Raw genomic sequence first — 18,494 nt, forward strand, 5'->3', positions numbered from 1 at the left:
CTGTGAAGGTAAAAGGGGGTCCAACCCTGCACTAGCCAGGTGTTCCTGATGGTGTCCGGTGACTTTGTGCGCTTCCACTGACTGACCTTACACACAAACACAACGCATTGTTTTATCTTTTTTTTTAAAGACACACACTTCCTTAATTTATCTAGCCAGCATAATTTGTTTTCCAGCAGTGAGTGTGTTTTCAGCAAACACTCACCGGACACTGCAAATGGTTGACGGCACACATGTGCACGCACGCACGCGCACACAAGTGCAAAGTCTATTCTTAGCCGTTAGCATTTCACTGTGAAATGTCGAAAGTCTCTACTGCACATTTTTTCCCCTGCTGGCTTTAAACTTCATCTCCTTCTCCAACAGCATCTTACTGTTCTCTGAAGTCTTTCTTCTCCTTCTCCACCTTCATTCCAGCCAGATTAGGAACACAGCTGTCCACAAGAACCTGCCTTATATTAATAGACAGAAGTCAGATGTGTATTTGGAGCCTTGTCATGATTTTTTTTCTTTTTCTGTTGAGATCTAAATTTTCTGTCCTAAAACTACAGACTTGGATTTCAGGCAGGGGAATTTATCCTCTGTAGAGAAAGTGTTGAGGCAATTTGTGAGAACAAGTTGACTTTCAGACACAAAGAAATCATGAGTTAGTGTTACCGATCTGAGTGAAGGGGCTCACGTTGCACCCGTCGACTCGCTCTTTCTCTCTCCCTGCTTGAATGCATACATGCAGACACTCTTCAGAAGAATGGCTCATTTGTCAACCCTCCTCATGTTAAAACCGTCTCATTGGGTCTCGTGCCACCAGCACAGTGATGTTTTTGTTACTTTGTAGCCCGTCTCAAGCTGTGATTAAAAAGGGTCTTAAATATGTGTCCTCTCAAGCCAGACGCATTGATGAGCTGAAAAAGCAGTTTGTGGAATCCAAAATATATTTGCAGACATTGTCTTGTTCTGTCAGTAGTTAAAGGGCAGCATGAGACATCGATGGTGTTCTCATGTGACACCAGGACACAGGACCTCAGAAACCGAGCCGGCCTGCAGGAGGCCTAAACGGGTCAGGACAGCTCAGCAGCCATAGGTAGATCATGTACCGCTTCAATGCTGTGACTGGGGAAGGGGGGAGATACTGTCCATTCACACACAAAGCCAAGAGGCCAGGACCCCCTTCAGAGCATCTTCACAATCCCCTCTTTCCAGAGTCTAATGTTACTGTGGGATTTAAAGGCTGTCAACCAGCTTTACAGCTTGTTGATTGATGGACAAGAGACCTCAGCATCGATATTTGCATACTTGGGTTTCGATCTCGATGTTGAGAAAGGTATTAAATTTTCTTTGTGTTCGTTGCTTTAGATGGATGTCTCAGTAAAACAGTTAAAAAAATAAAAGGATTTTTCACCTTGATAGACACGATCACTATCACATTATCACATGGAACAGGAAGTTTTCTGACACTGGGAGGCTGAGGATTGTTTCTGTGTCCAGTATTTTCTTTGTCAGTACGGATACCACTGTTTCCAAACCTGAGCTTATCCTCCCTGTTGGTTCAAGAGGACAGAAACCTTTCACTCTGCATGCGTCTAGCTGAAAATGAGAAACAAATGTGCATGGAAACAAATAAAACACACATGGTTCACATGCATCTCAGCTGTATTTTCTCATCCTCCACGTCGTTCTCTCTCATCTAAACTGAAGTTAGCGTGAAGGAAAGCCCCGTATGCTGCTAAAGTAACACATCCTGTACTCAGTCAACAATGTGAGAAATCCTGACAGTCAAAAACTGTTTCCTGTTTGGACTGAATGTTTTTCTGCTCTGAGAATAGTCTGAGTTATTGAATATGTACTGGCCTTGAGCGTCCAAACTCCAACCCAACATTTTGTTTTGGTGAGCTCTTCCTCCTGTAATGTTTTCAAAGACTAATTCACCTGGAATGTGTAAAGCTGCTGTTGCCATCAAACAGTTTTAATGATATTTGTCTGTTACATGACGCACAGCTGGCCTGACACCTGGCAGAGTCTCAACTCTTTATAGTCTGTTTCCATCTCTGTCTGACTTTCTTTCTGGGAATTTCAATTTTACGAAACCAGTTGATGGAGGAAAAAAAAGAAAAGAAAAAAGGGTGGAGCGGAGTGGCAAAAGATGCTGCCTCAGGCGGAGGAGTTTTATGTATCCGAGGATCTCATTCATTCATTTGGGATGCCAAGGTGAAAAGTGAGCTGGACTGGCATGTTTGTGCTGAACCTTCATTTTGAAGATCGACTTGAGCCAGAATGCGAAGCTTTTGTTCCACCGTCAGCAACAATAATGAGATATTGCTATCGAAGGAATCGGGTTGCAGGTAGAAGCATATGAAATTAGTTTCCCCTCCTAGTTTTCTAGTTTTTGCTCTCAGTCTTGGAGACATCACGAGGAGCCCAGGATGGATTTTTAAGTCTTAGCACTGAAAGGATCCAGCTCAGGCCTCACTCAGTAAACTGGGTGAATACAACAGATTAGTGCTAAGAGACTAATACAATACTATAATTTCATCAATACCTACACTAACCAAACTTTTCCATTTAAAAAAATATCCTGCTTTCATAGGCACTACTATCATGGAAAATGCAGAGGTCGAGTTGGGGGACTCTAATTAGTGGAGATGAGACCTAACAGACAGTAATGAGCTACAGCTTTCTGTGTGTTAGGGAGAAACTATCCATAGAAGTGAAAACAGTTTTTCTTTTTTAACCTGCTGTAAACCTGACTTTTAATGCTAAAGTTGGACATTTTAACAGTTGAGTCTGTGGTACTTACTTTACGGCACTACTGTAGCATAATTTTCAGTTCTGGGAGGATTGATGGATGCATGGATGCATGACCACCATGACACCGCACTAGTTTTGCAAGTATTTTTTGCCTTTCCTTTCAGTAGTTATGCATCACTCACTCACAGACAACTTGACAACTGTCCATAGCACTAACAGGATACTCATTAATTGTCGCTGCCAGCTTGTTGAATTATGTTTTTATGTCTTCAGTTTTATGTGATTAGACTTCAAGCTGGTTAAGTCGAAGGTCTGAACCCAGGTTTAACTGTTCTTTTACGACATTTGTTACTTACATCGACTCTTTCCTTGGCTTGTATAAACTGTTACAGACTGAATGAAAGTTTTCAGCAAACCACACAAAATCCCCTAAGTATCCAATACCGATAATAATGATTTGTAATTTTTAATGTAAATTGATGAATTTTGTACTTCTAAAAAACGTAAAAGTTGCTACAAGTTGTTACAGCAGTTGTAAAACTGTACCTGGAGCTATTCAGGAAGAGCATAAAAGACTACTGGATTAAACTGTCTCATAAACACCTTCCCTTGTCTAGCTGACTCATGCTGGGATGAATCACCTGCTTACACAAACTTTTTAAATCTCAATAGAGAATGCAAATTCTTCTCCTTTCTCTGCAGGCGTCTCAAATCTGCCAGCTACACGAATGTTTTCGGCTCTGCTGCTCCCCGGAGTGATATTAAAAAGAGGCATGCAAAACCCCAGATTGTCTCTTTTAAAGACTCGTGTTCACTGCCCAAAGAATCCTAAATCTCTGTAGCTGGGTCATGTGTGGTTGGGTTTAATTGATAAGCCCAGCCTAGAGGGTTTTTAATGGATGCTTTTAAAGGCTAAAGGGCATAAACATAATCACAGGGCATACTCAAAGATTTAAGCTCCTCTTGCGCAATCAGCAAATTATGGCTTGTCTTCTTTTTCTTTCTCTCGCGGCATAAATGAGGGTTTTATGTGCAAGGGAAAAGAAATGTCCGTTTCCTGTTTGTGCTTTGGTATGCTCCAAAACATTCATTAAACACAGCCAACATCTCCGCTGTCATTTTTCATATCAGGGCTGTGTTATTGCAGTTCCCATACGGAAAAGAAATAGTAAAAACTTATATGTGATTACTCATGAAAGTGGCCACTTTCATGAGTAAATCATATAAGGCTTACATGATTTACTCATGAAAGTGGCCACTTTCGCATTACTTTCATACATTGTTTTAGTAAGTATCCAAAACATACAAGTTTCATTATATAATTTTTCAAGGGATCTTATATCTGTTTTCACTCTTATATGCTTTTCATACAAGTTTCACACAAGACAGATACAAACTTTATAAGATTTATATATATCTTTTCCATATGGGTTCTTTCATTATCCTGAGAAGGAATTCAGTGTTTCCTCAGCACGTTTTTCTTTTTTCAGTTTGGTCTTCCCCCATCTTTTTTTTTTTTTAAATTGTCTTTTGAATGAAATGAAAACATTTGCTTTGTCATGGACAAAAAGGCCATTTTCTCCACGTCTACCCAAGCCCAGACCCTGTTGCTATGGAAACCCACAGTCTAACTGGCAGAGGCTTTGTGTTCCTGTGGTAGACTGTTACCTCACTGCTCTGTGTGTGTGTGTGTGTGTGTGTGTGTGTGTAATGGTTTTCCTTTGTTCTTCTTTTGTGTTCTCTTAGTGTTTCTGCACATCTGTGTTTGTGTGTGAAAGACTTTTGTGGGTGAAAAGTTTTGTTTTTGGAACTTTGTCCTGGAATTTCAGACGCTTCTTTTCTTTCTTTCCATTTACCCAGAGACATTCTTAACAGGATTACTAGCACACATAAGTACGCTGTTTAGGATGTTATGTGTTATCAAAGCTGGAAAAACGTTCTTTCCTGGGATGATTCCTGCAGACTTTTTGTCTGTGTTGCACTGAACGACTTGTCCAGTGATGCAGTAAAAATGCAGAAGGTTTTCTGATGTAGTTCAAGCTTCTCGTCCTGATCGTGTAAAGGACAAAATGGCTACAACGATCAGAGTTCTGAAGTCAAGTCAAACATGTTTAAGTACTTTGGCTTAGTTCAAGCAACCAGTGAAGTTCAATCATGTGACCATAGCCAACAGCCAAAACATGCACCGCCCCATCTTTGTATTCGCTTTTTCTTTTGGGCTGAGAAAATCGCTGCACACACTTGTTTCAGCTCTATTGTTCATCATCTTGTTCTTGAAAGTTTCACAAAGCAAAGAAGAGAATGGATGGAAAACCATTTTGAAATGAATCTCATTGTTGTTGTGAAAGAATTCAAGTGTTTGTGAAATATTGTAGTGACTCAGAGCTCTGACTCTACTGTTATTTTCAGATAATCGAGTGAAAGTTCCAGACTTTCCGTGTGTGTGTGTGTGTGTGTGTGTGTGTGTGTGTGTGTGTGTGTGTGTGTGTGTGTGTGTGTGTGTGTGTGTGTGCATGGAAGCCAACAGTTAGTCTACACATACAGAGATTTAAGCTGCCACTAAAGATTCCCTCAAATTGTAGATCTGAGTTTTAAACATTTTTGACACACTGCTATTTCAGGATGCACCTATATTCATATCTGTTTAAATAAAAATAAAAAAAAGCCCCTGTGGTGTCTTCTTTTGATCGTACTGTCAGGTGAAGGCAGTTTTGTAGGCTTTGCAGGTCTTTTCTTTTCTTTTCTAAAACTTGTGGTCATCACATTATCTTAGACATTTGCAGTCTAGCAAAAAATCTTGCTGCTTCTGTTTGGATGCACTACCCTTTGAAGCAGGTCGTGTTTCTTTCAGATTTTCATACAAAACCTAAATGCCCCAAAATCACATTAACAGCCTCTATAATTGCATTTCACAGCATCAGATAAATATAGCAGCTCATCGTACTGCACACAGTAACAAATGTTGGAGGCAACATGTTCAAAACAGCAACTTGACAGTAACTTACTGTACCGCGGCCATGTTGGAAAACAGTTTGAGCTGAGTACACACAGACACACACAGGTATCTACGTTATCACACACAATTAAAATGTTAAATTGTGAGTGTGTGTAATTTGTCTTCTTTAAAGGGAATAAAGGTATCCACAGCACACACTTGCAGTTGTATATTGTGGTAATAATAGTACTGTTTACTTGGATTTGCTTGACCTGTCGATGATATTCAAACACCATCACTTCCTGTGCTCCCAAGCGCTTTCTCTTGCAGGTCATCTGCAAATAACCTTTGCAGATGACCTCTGGACAATTGTTTTGTGTTATTTGAGCAGAAATAGATTTTTAAAGAAAATTGCTTTGGTAATGCCGGGCCATACCTGTGGTTAAAATGATTGTTTATGTGCTTGGAAAAAAAATCTGCCTCATTTTTTCCCACTTTTTTTTTTTTTAACCAATAAATTGAACCAAAATCTCAGATGTACCAAAAGCGATACAACTTAAAACTCATATATGCAAATTCATATTTCATTTCTTTTCTTTTTTTGATTTGTCAGAATGTTCAATAAACACTTTGGTTTAAAAAAAAAGTGGCTATTTCATGGTTCAGGCTTTGCAGGGTTCAGTACAGCGTCGCTGCATTCGTTGCTCTTCTCTGTCCATCCAGTCAAGGACTTGCAACAATTCAAGGACGTAACTTGTGGTTTAAGGATGTTGTTACACCCACTCCCTGCAGCCCACTCTCTTTCATACTTCTTGTTTATCTTTTGTATACTTCCTGTTATGTGCAGGAGAGGACACAGTCATGGTTAGACATGTGCAATATTGAAACTTCTGCCTGATGTGTATCGTCGATGAATTCTTATAACACTTGTGCCACATGTCCTCTTTAGGCGAGTGTGTACTTCAGAGAGCTGTTATGGTGAGGAAGAAGTTGACTGCCAGGGAAGGAAGAGGCTGGCTGTCTGGGACCCTCTTCTGTACTCACTTCAGAGTGGCCTTTGTGCCCCAGGACAGTCCCAAACCTGACGTGAGTCCCTACGCTGCACTGAATAAACACTAAAACATACAGATGTTTGTGTTAACAGTGTTTTTCTATCTTCTGTTTTAAAAGAATGACCCTTGAAAATGTATAAAGTGCATCTGACATCATGGGAACTTTATTTCTTTGAATGATATTTATGACGCAGGACAATGCAGACCCAGTGCTACTAGGAGACCACGATGTGGCTTTGGCATCTATAGAGAAAGTTGTTGTTGGTGAGTAAAACTTCCTTTTTACTCATGGCTTCCAAAAGCATTTCCATTCATGCTATTGATTGATGTTTACTTGGTAAATTATTGCCTTTGTACGACTTCCAGTCACCGGATAGATAAATTGTCTATCATGTCACTTACTGTGAACACGATGACGCAAAGGTTACTAAAAATAAGTTCAAAGAACAGTCTGATAATGTGCAGATTGTTAACTGAGATATTTCTTTGTATCAGTATCGCTGTCAGGAAGTTCACAAAAAAATTGTCTTTGATTCAAAAGGGGACTGATGATGCTCATTTCCAGGTTCATGCTTTCATCCTGGTACACAAAGTCTTTGCGTGTATCGCAACTCACAATAATCCTTATTTATCATTCACTGAGCCTTGCTGCAGCCCCTCAGTTCATGCTCTGTCTCAAACAAGCAGCATTTGTTCCTCTCCCTTCAAACAGAGCCCCCTCTGTTTAAGTCAGCTGATTGGCTGCCCCTCACAAAGCCTAGCCTGGAATAGAAGGTGGGGAGGACTGTTGTGCTCACAGCCACACAGCTATGTACCTGACATAACTGTATAAGGGCTCACAGGGATTATATGTAGAGTATTGGACACGTTTTATATTTTTGATTTATCATCAGTGGATAATCCACTCTTATTTTGAAAGTTGAGTTGCCTGGCGATTCTGGTGCTCTCATACTGGTGCAGTCTGATGGACTACCATCACTACCACTGTTTTAATAAAGTGAGACATCTTTTCACATACCTTGCTTCTCAAATAATATTTAAAGTTTTATTTCAGTTTGCAGGCTGATTTAAAACTCTGTACTCCAGGACTCCGCTGGGCTCTGGAGTCGTCTATGAATCTAAAATGTAACTTTGCTCTTGTGTTTCAGTGGGCCCAAACAGGACCAAGCTGGTGACACCAAACTCCTCGCTGAAGTTCACTCCGGAGGAGCTGGTGCTTTACTGCAGGGACATGCGAGTCGTCTGCTTCCTTTTTGACCGCCTCACTCCTGAGTCACAAGTCCAAGAGGTGTCTCCTTAGCCTAAGCATGTATCCCTAGAGAAGCTGATCTATGCCACAGCCCAGTGATCAGACACTGTGGTGAAAGCTGACGACCTTTGTCATGTTGATGCACTCACTGTGGTTTCCCTCCTCAGATGACCTACAGCATCGCTAAGACCTACCAGCCTCCCAAACCAGGGTCTGTGTTATCTTTCCAGAACGCCGCCCTCGGCAGTGTAGGTGAGTAGATTAAAGTATACAGCTGGCCACTCCTTTCCTGGCACAGAGACGGTATCTTATCTCCACCATTGCAGCCTGTCTGTCATTCTGTTAACCGTTGGCTCTCCCAGGAGCCGTTTAATAACACTCGTGCTTTTGAGCTTACTTTGTTTTGTTCTCGTCCGTATGGATGCAGCCACAGAAATGCTTCTTGGGGCACTGCTGCCTCATGTGTGCCTGCTGGGATGGTAATGATATTAAAATGACTGCGAGTCAATGATCTAAAGTATTTATTACAATCTGTCTATCATTCTGTGCATATTTTAGCTCTAATGAATATTCATAGGAACAACAGCTCAGTTAAAGTGAGAATCACATGCTGTCGTGAATCAGAAACCCTGCAGGAATGTGTTAGGACACACTTGTACAGATTTAAAGCACAGCACATGACTAAGTGTGGTTCTCACCCATTCCAGCTCCCGAAACAGAATGTACTTAAGCTGTGATCACACTTTATCATTTCCCTCCTGTGACTTCAGCTCATTATCATTTTTTTTTTTTTAATTTTTTGCTCCTGTCGATTTCCATCATCCGAATGTGATGTTGCAGATCCTAAAAGTGGGACGAAAATGAACCCAGAACCTTAATGGTTTCTGTTCAGACCATAATGACACATAACACTCACATCCTCTGTGGCTGGCGAGATTAAAAACACTCCCCTCTGTGATGCCACAGTAAAAATACTCTCTCTGAAAACATATGTGAGGCAATCTTTCATCGGATTCAGCAGAAGTTTATGTTAACAATGATTTAAAGTGTGGCTGTGGGAAAGATTAAACCTTGTTTTATGTTCTTTCCCCTTTTTTTTTCTTAATTAAGCTTCTCAGCTTCAAATGCAAACGAGCCACAATTCACATGTCGTTAATAAAGGCCTGCTCTAAACACCCGCCCTCCATATAGGGACATTTGAGCCTGTCTCTGCAGTATAGTATGCTTAGTGTGCTACATTCAAGCTACGCTAGGCTGGCCAGGCTGAGGATGAATGCCAGTTCTTGGATAAATAATGCAAGCCCCCCTCTGAAACAAGTCATTAGATGACCTACAGTTCACCTCCGCCCTATGGGTCAAGTGTGTCCAGTGTGTGGTCAGTTCTTTGTGTTTTGAATAATACAAGAAGAGCTTCACCTCTGCCAGCGTCCACGCTCTGTTTGACACCAACATGAAACGGTCGCTCTCTTTGCCCATGCGCCGTGTCTCCACCAAGCTTTATGATATTATTCAGCTTCGTACAGAGAAATGTGTCCCAGGCATCCCAAGTTTTTTCCCATGGCTGACCCAGAGAAATAGTTTCTCCTGTCCTCCAAAAAGAGTTTTGTTGGAAAAGGATGCAAAAGCTCAGAATAGATTTCTTAAGAAGCCGTGCCTGCTTGCTGAGCAGCCAGTGCTTTTTAAAATTCTGTTTCTGCCCGGTCTTTATATCACGATAAAAAAGGCAAAAACTTATACCAGAGAAGCTAAACAGTAAAATTATAATTAGCTTCACTGCTGGACTCCCATTAAGATTAGGTTTAAATCCTGCCTTTAAAATGAATAGTGTTGTGTTTGTATAAAATACGATTCAAAGCAGTCACAGTATTATCACACTGCACCTGATCTTGCACCTTTAAAGTGCCGCGAGCATCAAAACGAGTGTTTCAATCACTTCCCGCCTACAGAAATGAAGCAGTTTCTAAGCAACCGTCGCCGAGACGCCCACATGAACTGGTTTGAATCTGCCTCGGACTGGGAGCAGGAGCTGGAACGCTGTGGAGCCACTAGCTGGAGGGTCAGCTCAGTCAATGACCGCTTTGAAATGTCAACCAGGTAAATTCACAAGTGTAACCACACATAACACTAACCAGGTATGCAATGTAATAAAACACATAGAATGTCTGTCAGTGTTATATCAGATTTAACACCAATCCCCTCTTTAGTATGCAAAGCAGCACATTTCAGGAATGTTGCTCGTCCTCGATAAGAGAAAGATTCCACGGCACTAACGCCTTAAAAGATGGTGCTCTAAGTTTTTTACATTTTTTTTTTATATGCAGTGACTCATACATCTTCCACTGCTGTTGTAAATTTGCTATTTATATCTCGTCAATAGAACTGAGCACTTTTTTTCTGCTTCCTGTCAGCCTGCCTCGCTTCATCGTGGTCCCACAGAAGGTTTTAGACACCGAGCTGAAGAAAAGCTTCGCCCACTTCAATGAAGGACGCATCCCTGTGAGTGTTCTGGAGTCATGTTTTGTTTTAAATTAACACTTTGCCATTTGTGATTCACCAATTTCTAGGAAGTGTTTGGAAGTATATGCTTCAGAAAATATTCAGCTGGATTTTTTGCAAACACATGCAGAGCTGGGCTGTGGGGATGCTGTTACAATATTCCACATTTGTGTCCAAGAACTCAAGAAAGCACCCAGAAGCACTATTTTCACAGATATCTTCCTGCCTTGAGAAACATTTAAAACTTTTCTTGCAACTCAAATGAAAAAAAACAGAAGTTCCTCAGACTTGGTGCCTGTTTCCCAAGTGTCTTTAATATATTATGTCAGAATGATCTCTGAGCTGCAATCATGTGTCTGTATTCGCTGCTTATTATCATTCCAGCGAGACTAATTATAAGATGAATGCTGCAGTAAGAGCGTGTTATTAAAGAGGGTGAAACTGTTTTGTGTCACAGCGCTGGTGTTGGCGACATCCCAGAGGCAGTGATCTACTGCGAATGGCCAGCTTCCAGAATAACATCTACCATGAGAAAGATGACATCAGGTGTGTGTGTTCAATGCTTTGCAAATGGATTCTAGTGCATCAACATTTGACCACCCGCACTTGAGTCTGAGCTGTAGGGTGCAACTTTCACACAGCAAAGTACAGGTTACAGTAAAGTAATAACAGGTCGTCTGCTGGACTCCAGATCCTAAGCTTTAGTCCAGAATGAAGATGCAGACTAAGAAGACTTGGTTCACAGACTTATGAAAGTGTCTGCACATGGCTTGTTAGATACATTTACATTTGAAGATGCTCAGATTCATAATTTTAAAACCTTCTTCTGCTTTAACTCACCTGTGTGCATTTATTTCTATCACCCGAGAAAATCTATCGATGAACACAAAGAACGAATGAGAGAAACAGAACACTTTGAGGTGAATATTGCAAATCGTGAAAGAAGCACGAGGCTGCAGTTTAACGTGTGAGGTCAGAATATGTTGCAGAATCATTTTACACCAACTGTCATTTTTCAGTATTAACTGCGAAGCTTTTGGCAAAATCAGTACAACTTTTCCCTCCAAGCTGAAACGACATTTGAACCAGTTCCTTCTTTCTGGGGAAATAATAGTCTGCTTTGCACCTTTGCTTCCCAAAGGGCCATTTCATAGATTTATATCCATATGTTATGTTGTGGGTTTGAATTCCACGGCACAGAAAATTACACTGTGTCATGTAGGATTCGGGGAATGAATTGGCATGCATCACTGGTCAGTTTCATTATTTTGCGTGTATTATTTCAGTTTTCTGCCTCCTTGATTATTCAGCTGATAGACATTTGTTTTTATGCATGAATGAAGCGCCATGGACACCTTATTAAATGCTCAACAGCTTTAGTACAACGTACCAGTGTGGACACCCCCATCACTGTGTCAGACAAATATCTGAGCTAACTGCTCTCCCGTAGGCCTAAGAGAACTTATGAGATTTTAATAACTATTTTTAAAGCCCCTTGAGTCCTCAGTCTCTGACCTGTGAGCTCTGTATGTTCCAGTATGTAGAAGCCTTTTGTCCCAGCGGCCTGCTGCTGAAAGAGGGGATACCTGAAACCATGAAGTAACTGCAAGATTTTTCACACTTTCTGAAAAAATATCTGCATATAGATTTGCATAAAAGAGTTTTAATTAGTATCGTTTTGCTATATTTTTGGTTACTTTATTGCTCAGAAATGATTCATTCAGGTTTTTTTTTTTGGGAAAAAGTGAATCTCATCAATGATGTAAAGCGATATCAGCTTGCTTACAAATGTTACACTGCCAGTGACAAATGTTTCACAAAGTACGGCAGGCTCGTTGCCATTCGTTAACAGCTGGATGTGCTCTTGTGTAGAAACCTGGAGATGATCCTGTTTGGTTGCCAGTCCTCTTTGTGTGTGGTGGTGGAGCTGGGCGAGGAGCTGCCCTCGCCTGCCGACATCCAGCTGGCACACAGCCGCCTGCGCGCCCTTTGTCTGGGAGGTAAGGACAGAAACGCACACGTCCACACCTGAATGTGTGTTTACACACAGCACAGAGAGGAGAAAGGAGGCATCACAACTGCCGTTATTGATAATCCGCTGCTCATATAAACCTCTGTCAGGACAGGTGTGTGGTCTGAAGGGTCAAAAAAGGGACAATATTTAGCACAGTGGAACAGTGGTTAGCACTGTTGCCTCACAGCAAGAAGGTCCTGAGTTCAATTCCTCCATCTGGCGTGCTTGTTCCCCCCTTGTTTGTGTGGGTTCTTTCTGGGTACTCTGGCTTCCTCCCACAGTCTAAAGACATGCAGTTAGTGAGGATAGGAATGTAAGTGAGAATGGTTGTTTGTGCATATGTGTTAGCCCTGCCACACACTGATGACCTGTCCAGGATGTACCCGCCAGCAACCCTGAAAAGGATAAGCAGAAGAGGATGGATTGTATAGAAGTCTGGGAGTCACTTCTTTTGTGACTTCAGTAACTAATTTTCTAAAGAGTTCTCAGTTGCTGCTTTAACCTCCTAAGACTTTTGGTCTAAATCAGCGGTCCCCAACCTTTTTTGTGCCACGGACCGGTTTATGCCCGACAATATTTTCATGGACCGGCCTTTAAGGTGTCGCGGATAAATACAACAAAATAAAACTAGTACCGGTACCGAAAAAAAGAAGATTTATTCATAACACACGTGAAAAGACCCAGGAAAACCGAGTTAATGATAAAAACTATAACAAAATAACGCTGAAAACCGATAAAAACCCTGAAAACCAGACATTTCACACCTGAGCCTCAACTCTCACAGCCCGGTACCAAACGACTCATGGACCGTTACCGGTCCGAGGCCCGGGGGTTGGGGACCGCTGGTCCAAATAACCCAAAATGTGATGTCCACATATGTGGCCGCCAGGTCCTAGGAGGTTAAAGACTTATTTGATACGTGATTATCATTTCATAAATTATGGCCCCATTTTGAAGCAGATTGGAGATGAAGCTTTATTCACCTTGAATTTAACAAGTCATGTCTCGGTGAGTTCTTGTTTGTCACTTCTGATTCAGAGCAGAAAATGCTTCATCTATCTTTTCTAAGCAGTCTATGGAATTTCCGTGTTAAGCTTCTGCATTTCTCCTACTTCCTGAACAGTCTTTTGATTTAAATCACACCCTGACGTGATCTGCTTTAGTTTAGTTAAAGTCATGTGTTTCCAGATCATTCTCTCCTGTTTTAAATAGTTGTTCGGGGCATTCCTGCTCAGATCACAACACTCTTTGTGAGACGGCTCTTACTGGTGCTTTTGTCATATGAGCACAGGCAGCACATTCCACTTAAGAGCAGAGAGGCCAGAGGCCACAGTGGTCTCAAACTACTGGAAATGCTGAGCCATCTTTCTAACTGTCTCTCTGTCTGACTCACACACACACACACACACACACACACACACACACACACACACACACACACACACAGGAACAGTGTGTAAAGGTCACAGTACTACACACGTTTGTCACCTCAGTGTTTTGTCTCGTTGTGTGCGAGTGTTTCACAGTCCAGAGGATTATTCTGTAGAAATGAAAACTCTGGTACATCTTCACCACAACTAGATTAGAAAATTAGTCTGAACTGAGGATCGTCTTAGCCGGCCGTTCATTTGCATTTATGTGCGTTTTACACTTTTAGGGAGAAAATTGTTATTCTGTCTAATACGTTGATCGTGGCTTTGGCAGTAATAACCACACAGCAGTATTAAAACACCCAGTAGGTGCCACATTTACTGATTTTCAACAAATGAGACATTCGATTGTGGCTCAAGAGTTGGGAGTTTGCCTTGTAATCGGAAGGTTGCTGGTTCAAGCCCCGGCTTGGACAGTCTCGGTCGTTGTGTCCTTGGGCAAGACACTTCACCCGTTGCCTACTGGTGGTGGTCAGAGGGCCCGGTGGCGCCAGTGTCCGGCAGCCTCGCCTCTGTCAGTGCGCCCCAGGGTGGCTGTGGCTACAATGTAGCTGACATCACCAGTGTGTGAATGTGTGTGTGAATGGGTGGATGACTGGATATGTAAAGCGCTTTGGGGTCCTTAGGGACTAGTAAAGCGCTATATAAATACAGGCCATTTACCATTCGTGAGACATTGATGAGAATACATAATATTTTAAAGGTATTTAAAGCTTCAGTCTCCAAACTGCAGAAATTGATTTCTTCTTTCATGCATTTGTATTTATGATGCTGCCTGAATATGATCTGGTGCTCTTTTTCTGTTTTGACTTGTAGATATCTCCACATCTATGTCGGTGCCTGATGACAAATGGTTATCTACCCTGGAAAGCACCCACTGGCTAGACTACACAAGGTAACGGCTCTGATTGGCCAGACTGGCAGTGCATATCATCCCTAACAGAAGACACAAGTCTAACAAAACGAAGCCTTTTTGACAGTTTGCTGGCTAAAGAATTCAAAAACTGCGTTCAGGGTCCTGTAAAAACGAACATTTTGCAGACAAATCGAAGCCATGAAAGTTTGCAAGCCTCATTTAACAGCATTTAAAAATTGAATTTTATGTTTATAACTTTATAGCTAACACTAATATACAATATGCAAATTGTGTTTGTTAGGTATTGTAACTGTATTTCTTATGTGCCGATTCTGGTGCATGTCACGAACCTGCCTCTGCCTCCAGGTCCTGTTTGAGGAAGGCTTCAGAGGTAGCCTGCTTGCTTCGTGGTGGTCACCTGACTGTGGCACTTCAAGGTGAGTCACGTGACTCCAGAGCCCGTCTCATATTATTCAGTTCATTCATTATTCACAGCACTTCCCTCTCATTAATGCCACATTAGGGCTTACCTTGGAGTAGACATATACCACGGACAATCACACTCCGCTGAGCCTACATGCACACTGTCAATAAGCCCCCATGCAACATGCTTTTAAGGACACAGTTACACCTGCTTGCAACTGTTGTTTCACATGAGGTCAGACAGCAGAAAAGCAATTGGCCTTCTAAGTTAATTATAGCGTTTAATTAATGAGTTCAAGGAAAATATTCTGTGTCTGACGTCGTATTTTGGTGGACTTTTGAATCTCTTTTTTTGGTTTAAACTTCTGTTGTTGGCACATGGATCCATTAAGGCTATTTATAGGTGTGATGCGGTGTTATTGACACTTTGTTCTATTCAGGTGCCAGATGACTCTGCAAGGTTTTCCCTGCGTAAAGAAACGTTTGAGGTTTTGGTCACCCCACCAAGGATAATGCCGTTCCCCCTTCCACTGTTACACAATCATGGTTTGGCTTGCAGCTGAAGGACATTCTGTTAAATAAGCTGAAAGACTCATTGTCTTTAGTGTGCGTGGATCGATCAATCTTACAGGCATGTGCAATCGGGCCCTGCTGTGGTGGGAAAGAAGACCTCTGCACACCAAGCTCCTGGATGGATGCTGGGCTAATGTTGCTTTATGTGGCAGGAGGTGCAGAGGGGGTGCGTCTCTGTGTTGCGTCTCTGTGTTGCAAAGAGGAACGTGCTGACTTTTGTTTGTTTGGACCCGAGCTGTCAACTGATCACCGCTCAGCAGCGAGGCGTTTCAGGTGACGAGGAAACGCTACTAGGCAGGCCGGGTAAACCCAAGCATGCTGCGAGGGTGACCTCAGCGTGCCTGACTGGGACTCTGCTTCACAGAGACAGGCTCTGGCCAACAGATGACATGGTTTTCTTCCACAGAGGAATTTTCAGTGCCCAGCAAAGCAGTTGTAGGGTTATTATTTACTTAAATGTAACAGATGTTTTTGTTTATCAGATGCTTAGAAAAACATGAAATCTAAACTATTTCTGTCAAATAAGGTAACACAGACCAGTCTCGCATACTTTATCCAGACCAGTCATGTTTACTTGCACATTAACTGCCTAAAAGGCCCACTTTGAGTGGGATGGAAAATCACTGGATGATTGTGTTGTTGTTGTTCTGACTCCTGACGTTCTCATTGTTTAGTCTCCCACTGACGTTAAACTTTTGTTGGCCTGTGGCCACACTGTGCATGAACGTGAAGTAAACAAATCAAACAAAGGGGCATGTCAGAAGATGATCATTTGTAATATTCCTTTAGATTTCATTTTGACTCATTTTACAGACATTTGGCGGATTTCTGACCATCTGGTCTGGCTTCCTGTTGCACGCTCAGTGTAACACTACATTGCTCAGACAATGGCCGTTTTCAGCTGAGGATGTTTACTGCTTGCTGCTGATCTTTCACTTTCTCTACCAGCTAGGCTGAAAGGACGACAGAGCCATGCTCAGTTTGGGTCTGCTAACGTTTTCCTGCACTCTGAGTTGAGCATTAAGAGCAGAATTGATGAATCACTTGCTGGATTGTTTGGTTTTTGCTGTTGCTCAGTGACTGAGTGAGCTACTCGAATAGAAGGCGCGGCATTCAGCATGTGCTCTTCCTGTTCTGACGTCACAGAGGTGGAGGACCGGGACATGAGTTGCGTGGTCTCCAGCCTGGTGCAGGTGATGTGTGACCCCCACTGTCGGACAATGTATGGTTTCCAGGGTCTGGTGCAGAAGGAGTGGGTGATGGGCGCGCACCGCTTCTACAGCCGCATTAACTACCACCGTGACAACGACAAGGAGGAGGTGAGCGGCCATTTTTGAACCCATTTATTTTTCCTCCTAACAAACACAGCCACAAGTTTCCAAAGCTCTTGGTTTCTAACCCTAGTCCCACCCTCACCCTTATTTTGCTTCTGTTTCCTCCTCCTTCACCTTCTGTCTCTCACTTCCATCATTCATTCATCTCTTCCTGTTTGTGCTCTAACTTTATTTACTATGCTCTCTCACTTGATCTTTCCTTCAAGGCTCCAGTCTTCCTGCTCTTCCTGGACTGCGTTTGGCAGCTGTGGTCCCAGTATCCCTCTCGCTTCCAGCTGACAGAAGACTTCCTGTTGGCACTGCATGACAGCGTCCACCTGCCACTCTTCTCCACCTTCCTGTCAAACTGCCAGCGAGAGAGATGCAAACGCTCCCAGGTACTGAACGCCCCCCTATATAATGATTAGTTCAAATAGTGGTGAAGTAATTGATTAACATGCAGTTGCTCCTCATTAGTTAGAACAGCAAATGCTGACTCTGATTCTCCAGATGATTGTAATGATGATGATGATGAGTAGGAAGATGTAGACTGCAGAAAACAGACATTTTCATAATAAATGACACCTCCTACCTCCGCTATACTCAGAATCTCGGGCAGTGCTACACGCCCGTCAACGGCTGGAGAGATGTGCTGCATCCAGATTCTTCCACAGATCCGTCTGACCCTCCACTGCCCCCGGTGTGGGACTGGTCCCTGCAGTACAGCAAGCCGAGACAAAGCCGTTTCACGCAGCCCGTGCCCCCGACTCCTCCGCTCCAACCGCTGCTCAACGGCAACCTCAACACCAACCCCGACAAACACAGGGTGAGGCTGGCTCGTCTACTGCATGGTGCAACACGTCCCCCTAGTGGCCGTGTTTAGAGTCTAGTCTGTGTTAAAGTATATCAGCAGAAATGGGTGTGGGATATTTTTGCTTTTGGTTGGACAGCGACACTTAAGACTTCAGATTGGATTCTACCTAAGCAGCAATTTGTAAACACACAAGTTTAACTTCAGGGCAGAAGAGAAGAAGAGCAGACCACCAGTGCGAGGGTGCAAGAAGAGCTGTTGCAGAGGTTTTCGCATGCATATTTTTAGTAGACTGATATCTTAAGAACTTGGATGTTTGCGTCATACCACTGCTCCTGCTTATGGTACTCGTTAAAGATGCAGCCACTTCAAACTCACTTGTCTTGATTGTCCATAATGGCCTTTAAACTATCTTCTCAGTTTACAGATGTATTATTTTACTTTTATCTAGATAAATGCAAATCAGTGGAATTAACCAGGAAAAGTAGAACCTGCAGGCTCCCAGAGAAAATGTCTTGCGACTGGAAGTTAAACCGCCAAATGTTTTCAGTTCAAATGTACGATTACTGTTGTAGGTGTGTTACAGTTTGCCTGATT

General features: G+C 42.4%; 1 protein-coding gene across 1 annotated transcript in view; it reads left to right on the forward strand.

The window, feature by feature from the left end:
* mtmr11 (myotubularin related protein 11) overlaps positions 1-18,494 on the forward strand; it is a 37,131-nt gene that overhangs the window by 13,937 nt on the left and 4,700 nt on the right. The window contains exons 3-15 of the mRNA XM_085365933.1: positions 6,630-6,766; positions 6,927-6,996; positions 7,881-8,020; positions 8,149-8,233; positions 9,928-10,075; positions 10,390-10,477; positions 10,935-11,023; positions 12,350-12,477; positions 14,738-14,816; positions 15,144-15,214; positions 16,920-17,092; positions 17,314-17,484; positions 17,694-17,912. Coding sequence (XP_085222059.1) covers positions 6,630-6,766; positions 6,927-6,996; positions 7,881-8,020; positions 8,149-8,233; positions 9,928-10,075; positions 10,390-10,477; positions 10,935-11,023; positions 12,350-12,477; positions 14,738-14,816; positions 15,144-15,214; positions 16,920-17,092; positions 17,314-17,484; positions 17,694-17,912 — 1,598 coding nt within the window. The remainder of the gene's footprint in view (positions 1-6,629; positions 6,767-6,926; positions 6,997-7,880; positions 8,021-8,148; positions 8,234-9,927; positions 10,076-10,389; positions 10,478-10,934; positions 11,024-12,349; positions 12,478-14,737; positions 14,817-15,143; positions 15,215-16,919; positions 17,093-17,313; positions 17,485-17,693; positions 17,913-18,494) is intronic.

The sequence above is a fragment of the Diplotaxodon limnothrissa genome, linkage group LG11 (assembly GCF_057381915.1).
Source record: "Diplotaxodon limnothrissa isolate DT_005_m linkage group LG11, D_limnothrissa_male_GT1.1, whole genome shotgun sequence".
In the NCBI taxonomy this organism is placed as follows: domain Eukaryota; kingdom Metazoa; phylum Chordata; class Actinopteri; order Cichliformes; family Cichlidae; genus Diplotaxodon; species Diplotaxodon limnothrissa.